General features: G+C 39.1%; 1 protein-coding gene across 1 annotated transcript; it reads right to left on the bottom strand.

Annotated features, from left to right (window-relative positions):
* Positions 1–1,421: 1,421 nt before the first annotated feature.
* Positions 1,422–6,597, bottom strand: LOC120779389 (Down syndrome cell adhesion molecule-like protein Dscam2; the record flags this gene model as incomplete). Its single annotated transcript, XM_040111586.1, has 3 exons — positions 1,422–2,168; positions 5,041–5,190; positions 6,436–6,597. Coding segments are annotated over 3 exons (431 nt in total), but the record flags the coding sequence as incomplete, so codon positions are not given.
* Positions 6,598–7,181: the final 584 nt, after the last annotated feature.

The raw sequence follows: 7,181 nt of genomic DNA, 5'->3' as shown, positions 1-7,181 counted from the left end.
CCGAAGTTAACGTTTTTTCTTGTTAATAGTTCATAACTAAAGCTATTGGAAGCCCTCTTCTCTTGAATTGACGCTGAACACAGCGCACCTATGCCGTCATTTAATGGAGCAGGATGGCTTAGCGGTGTCAAAATTTTAAAATGTTACGAACGCTGCAAAACCTGTGGGAGGGAGCGAAACTGGAGATGGTGATGCAACAGCAGTATTGCATCGGTGCCAAAATCGAAGGTAACCATTTCTCGAGAGGTGTACCCGAAACATGCTCTGCGGTTGCTGCAACGACAGAATCCGGACGTGTCCACTAGCGACTGGAAGGAAGATGGAAGCCAAAACTACATTCTCCAGATTAATAATAAGGCGGCAGGGGATATTCTGTCCCTACTCTATTGTATTTCATAAAGTAGTCTAGTAGTAGCTAACAAAGAGCTTGGGTCTTGCAGACGCAAAATACGGGAGTGCTTCAACTGGGCCAAGTTAGAAGAAAGCGAGGACAGTTAAAATGAATGTAAAGATTTTCTACAAAGACTACAAGAAGTTGGTGCGCATGACGAAGCGAGAGTTCTGGAAAAATATTTATAATGGATTTGAAAAGATCCAGGAGGTGTTGAGACTTAGGAAACTATTATCAAGAAATCCCACCTTGTCCGGTCTAATTCACAAAGGAGTCGCATATGCGTAGCTTATTGGCCTATCAGGTTAACCTAACCTAACCTCTTCTTCCTGATCACTGCAAAGTGCTGACTATCCACTCCGATAATAAGGTAGCGCTCGCTGAAAGTATGATAAAATAGTTCTTGTTGTTAATACGGGTTTCAGTATAGGCGAAATTAAATACGACTTCAAAGTTATAACTGTTAACAGTGACGTGTGGGCCACACCGCGAATGCGATGACTTTTTGTTTAATGGTAGGATATATTTCGTGTTTACCTTGTTCTTCGCTCACAGAAAAGTCCACATTTTAGTAATTGTTGAAGTTCTAACTCAACACTGCGGTAAAATTAAAAATTTTATCAAATGCCGGTTTCAACAGCTCTTTGAAGGAAATTAAGATAGTTGACCTCAATACTTCTTCCTCGACTGTCCCGCCTTTGCCAGATCCCGGCTAAAGTATCTCGGATCTCATATTTTTAGAATCCATGTGAAATAGCGGAAACGGAAATAAATCAGCTAAGCAGATGTCCGTCATTGCCAGATCAAATCAAAACGAAATAAAGCACCTAAGCCGTTGGCTGATGTTCAGCCCCCCCCCCGAATATCTAACTAATTTCTGAGGTTTCTGGCATAAATAGTGAAAGTAGTTGAATAAATTGGATGCCCAATTTAGTGGGAAACATCCAGCACTTAATTTTTAGTATTTATTGAACCATTAGCTATGCCAAAGAAAGCACATTATTTGATGATTAAATAGTAAACACTTTTAGAGTTAACTTTATTGAATTTTCATAAAATTAAAAGGAATGATTGCACAAGGTAATGACGACCATATCGCAGAGGACCGCTGAGCACTTAATTGTATTTCCGAAGCGCACAGGATCGGTATCGATAGAAGATGAGCATCTAGGTGTCGACGCGGTTTGTAAACGAATGCGATAATCAAAAGTTGACGTGCGAAAGGTGTGCGTCGAATTGTTTAAAAAAACAATATAATGTTTACGCGGCGCAGTGGGGAATCGAATTTGTGTACGGCGAATGTTGATGGGCGAACTGCAGCTGACGAATTGATGGGCTTTCCCGTTGTCGCTTCCTTTTGTGAGTTGGGTTGCGTATGAGAGTGGTGTGTTTCATTGGTGATGTGTTGTAATGTCATCAGCTGTGGTGAATTAAGCTGGCGTATTAGGATGCGCCAGTTTTACCGGATAGAGGGGATGGATGCTTAACTCATTTAACTAGTGATTATTCATCATGACTTAAGCACACAAGTAAAAATGTGTTTTTATTTGATTTCAGCTCTGTAGGAGTTTATATATTTTCATTCAACAAAATCTTTTTGCAGATTATTATCCTTTGTGGCACATTAAGCGTTGCAGGTAAAATTAAAACAACAAGCATTAAATGAAAATAAGAAATAAATACCGATTCGGGTTGGCGTACTCCACGCATGGTACCACAACGGGATCGCCCAAACGTGCCACCACGTTCATTATGGGCGGTACTAGTTCACGCATTTCTGTGGAGTAGAAAAAGACAAAGAAAAAGAGTGAGAGCGTTAAAAATTTTTACAAAAATGTTATAACGGCATATGAAGAATTCACTTGCTTACCAACAATAACAACAAAAACTAAAATAACTGCAAAAACCTCAATGCAAATGAAACAGAATTTAATGGAAATTACATATGCATGTACATTCCATACATTAAATAGTTCTTGTTTATTTGTTCGTTTATTTGCGCTCGTAAACGCTTTTGAGTGGTTTTCAAGGGCCTCAAGCGTATACCTATTGCAAGCTTCACGTCTAGTTCGCTTCGAAGCTATCGCTAATTAATTTGACGATGTAATTAACACACCGCAACATTAAAAAACCCACAGCGATTGGCGAAGCTTGGAGTCACCACGGTACAGTATGTGCAAGTGATTAGCAATGCATTCACAACTTTTTGCGACGGAAAATTCGTAACATGTTATTCATGTGCTTTCAATAGTCAGGTTCCATTCCCAAAGTGAATATTCTTCATTCCTCACCTCGGCTTTCCTCACAGACCAATTTTACAAATATGAAAAAAACCCAAAACAAAAAGACTCGAAAGATCTCAGTCAAATGGGATTTGAAGATCCAAAGCCCGACGAAAGCTTTTCGATGTCAAAAAATTTAAGAAAAGATAAATTGATTTCAAAAATGTGTTTACAGTCTTAATACTAATAATCGGGTTAGCCCTTTATAAAAACAACGACACCCAACACTTTTTTGTCAATTTTTAAGCCGCTTTCGACAGCATTGACAAAGCTGCCTATTCCAAGCCGTGCCTCAGTCTCGCATCCTGTACGAAACCATACTGTTTGCAAATGACGTTAGCCACAACTATCATCTTCTCCTTCTTTATTGGCGTAGACACCGTTTACGTGGTTATAGCTGAGTTCACAACTGTTTGCCGCCAACTGGAAATTTCAAGCGAAGCTAGGTCCTTCTCCACCTGGTCTTTATAACTGAGTGGAGGTCTTCCTCTCCCACTGATTTCACCTGCGGGTATTTGAATACTTTCAGCGCTGGAGTGTTTTCTTTTTTTCGCATTTGCGTCTCGCATGTCTAAAGCACTGGCCATGTATCTTCCGTCTATCACAACATGATCGATCTGCTTGGTGGCTTTTCGAGTCGGAGACAGCCAGGTAGTTTGATGAATTTTTCTATGCAGGAATCTCGTATTACAGATGACCATTTTTCGGTCCCCGGCGAAGTCGATCAGCCCAAACCCATTTAAGAATGTTTCCTCGTGGTGGCTTAATTTACCGGCTGTTGTGCCATAGATCATTCTTTGCCCATTCTGGCGTTAAAGTGGCTAAGCACGATTTTGACATCGAGCGGGGCAGCTCTCATAGATGCGCTCCAAGTGTCATAGAAGACATCTTTGATCACATCGTCCTCCTCTTCCGTCAGGGCGTGGACGCAAATCAGTAATAGGCCAAATAATTTTGCTCTGATGTGGTTTGTGGCTGGGAACTCATCCACTGGATTGAATGCCAGGGCTCGATGACGGAGTCTCTCTTCCTCCACAAATTCCACACCAAATTTGCGCTCCTATATATGTCCGCTGTATTAAATGTCACAGGGACCTTCTTCTATCAGTTCTTGTTCAGTCCATCGTACTTCTTGGACGGCGATGATTTCAGTCTTTATGTTTACGAGGATATAAACCAGCTGGGCAGCGGCACTTTCCCAATTAAGGGACCGAACATTCCAAGTGCATATTCTTAATGCGTATGCAGACTTTCCTAGCCAAGAAAGAGAAGCGAACGAAGTTGATGTTGTTGTGAACGTGGGTAAGATGAAATATTTGAGGACCTCTGTGGTCTTTCTTGGGAACAACGTCGCTGTTGACAACCATTAATTTGAATTGAGGGACTTTATATCTCTCGGAACGAACATAAATTCAACAAACAATCTAATATGGAATATTAAACGCAGAATAACTGTCACAAACATGGGCTACTTTAGGATTGCCAGGCAATTAAGGAGAAAATGCTTATTTCAATGAATAACAGTTACGCTTTATACATCTCTTATAATTCCAGTCTTATTATACGGAGCAGAAACATGAACGAGAACGCAGCGAGATGGCAAGCACTTGTAGCAGTCGAGAGAACTGTTCTCGGAGATCCTTGGCACCGCCTACGTACAACCTGAGTGACCTCGCAAATGATAGAACAACTGGCGGATTCACTGAACGGATATACTGAACCGATTATACATATGTTTAAAAGAGCTAGCAATACAATATAGTAAATGCCCAAAAATAACTGACGTTTAAGACAAATACAAACCTGTAAAGCCTTTTAAAGCAGAGAAAATAGGAAGGGATTACACACTTAAGCTACCTCTAGATTGACAAAGATATCTATCAAATGTCTGTTGGTAACTAGCAACGTACCAAATTGACCTAACTCTATTCAATTTACAAGGAAACACTATCGATACACAACAACAACACTGCATAGAGGTGAAATAATACTTGAATCGGTGGTAAAACCAAATGATTATTGGTAAGAAATTATAGAATTTCGACTTCTTTCGTTAGCTAAATTCAAAATATTGTTGATACAATTTACGAATATTACATGTCATCTTGATTTGGTATAACAAAAAATGTATATTTCTGCTCGTGAGTTACGTGGTTCTTGTCGCAAACACTTAATACGTAGAACATACAACTAAAATGAACATGCTTGGCTATCAGCAAACTAAATGCCGTGAAGTGAGGTCAAGCGTGTATCGCTTTTGCAATGCTAGGTAGCCAACTCGGCTATAATCGCGTAAGCGGTGTTTACGCCAGTAAAGAAGGTAGCCACTATTTGTTGTTAGCATTGTTGTTGCTGTAGTTAACTTACCAGTCAATTGAATTTTGCCCATATTGCTGCTCACAACGGAGTCTTGCGTCAGCTTGTGATGGGTGCGGCAGCGACAAACTTTGTGTGCATCGGTGCGAGTTATGTTGTACACCAGAAGTTCGCCGGTCGGTAGCATATGATTTTTCCCATCTAAAAATACAGAGGAATAAATGTGAGAAAATTTGTACAAATAAGCGATAAAAATAAAATTGCAAAAAGGTTACGGTTCAGCGGAAATGTGGTGTGCAATAATGTATTCCTTTATTTTATTTTAGTCTTGCTTTCATTTGCTGATTCGTTGTCTAACTTCAATTTGCATACGCTCATCCACACATGCATTCCTAATAACCCAGGTCAGACACATGTGACTTGGTATTTAAATAGTCGTCGATTGTGGCAAATAATAATAATAAAGTTTTCAACAAGGATATGTGCAACGAGCTGGCTCAATGAAGGATCGTCGGTGCCCTAGTAAGCCTTTGGTCGGTGTGGGTGTTTTACACTGAAGCTGCGAACTCTCAAAGCTCGTAGCGCTGGAAACGGAAGCCTGAAAGTGTAGCGCGGAGGGGGAATCCTGCTGTTGACTGCTGATGGCTGGCTGTGCTTCGGCGATAGATGGCGCTCTTGGTTTGGCGTTTTTCAGTGCTCCTTTTTGGAGTTGCAATATTAGAACTTTTGGAACCTCGAGGTCGTTGACCAATGGTGATTATCTTGAACAGTGCATATTTTCACTAACGAGTCATATTATTTGTTTAGATTGGCATTATACAAAATTTTCTTTTTTGCTCTAGGCTTATCAATATAGCAACGATATTGAGGTAAACGAAATTTTTGATCTTTTCACCAGAAGAGCGCTAGTCATTAAGCTGATAGAATAAATAGGAGGGCTCACTCATCATATAAGAAGCTCTCCGTCAGAGAAAAAAAATTTAAAGCAGTTGCGAATACAAAGCTTGTTCAAGTGAACCCCTTTTTTGGAAAGATAAATCTTTACAAGAATTGGATATGTTATCAACCTCCCCAAAAAAATTATTTAAACTACTTGCCGCGATTTAAACTGTCTCAACGTGGGACATGCAAGAGCCAACATATTTTTCTTCAAAAAAAACAAACTCATCGAAATTATGAATCCACATAAGAAACACGTCACCTCCGTTAGGTTCCTTTAATTCGCAGGGGTTGGATAAAATGACAAATATTTAAATCTAAATAATTCTGTAACACTCGAAAGGAATTTATGTATTTCCCAAAAAAATATATTTTATGCGAATTTTTAAGATATCTTATAAGTAACGGTTCTTTATAGTGACGTCGAAAACCGCAATTAATTATCATTTTCTTTTTATCGTGACTCCACTGCACTTGTAATTAGCTAAACGTATAATTTCTACTCACCTCCTTCTAGCGATGGGTATATATTGATATTTGGTTCCTGCAGCCATGATGCTACCGTTACATACCCCTTAACAAACGGCGGTATATTACATTTAATTAACACATTGCTACCAATAAAACCTCCTGGATTTTGAACTTCCGGTTCGTAACGTTGATTTACAACTGAAAAAATACATTGCAAATGCATTAATTACTCATATTGCAGCAACAAGAGATTAAACTATCTATTAGCACATTACTGAAAAAAAACATACCGAAAAATACATTCGTGTGTATGTATTTGTGAACTCCTAAGTCGGGCCACATAAATTATTTCTAAACGCTCGTTAATGGCGAAAGCGAAAGTTAAAATAAATATTTTCTACAAAGTGCTGACAAGTTTGGCATTAATTACATAATTTTTTTATATCGTTGGGACTGAATTAATAACAACTCTTTGGAAGCATTAATTCCAAAATACATTAACAATAATGTAGTCCGCGTCCATTATTTTAACTTATTTGCGTAATGCTATTTGATGTTTAACCACCAATAATTCAAATATGCAGTTGATGGGTGAACATCTATCTTCAAACTTTGGTAAGCACATATTCATATTATTGAAAGGAGAGGCGCATGAGCCAACCACATATTAGGGTCATTGTACTCCTGGGTGGTAAGCGAATTAAGCCTTATCCAGTAACTAAGTGGATTTGGTTAAAAACCTGATTTCTTCCTCAACCCAGCAGCACAATATCAGTTAAGTT

Source organism: Bactrocera tryoni, unplaced genomic scaffold (assembly GCF_016617805.1).
Source record: "Bactrocera tryoni isolate S06 unplaced genomic scaffold, CSIRO_BtryS06_freeze2 ctg7180000343443_QRY, whole genome shotgun sequence".
Classification (NCBI taxonomy): Eukaryota; Metazoa; Arthropoda; class Insecta; order Diptera; family Tephritidae; genus Bactrocera; species Bactrocera tryoni.
Note: the sequence above shows the minus strand (reverse complement) of the source record. Positions and strands in the feature narration are given on the sequence as shown.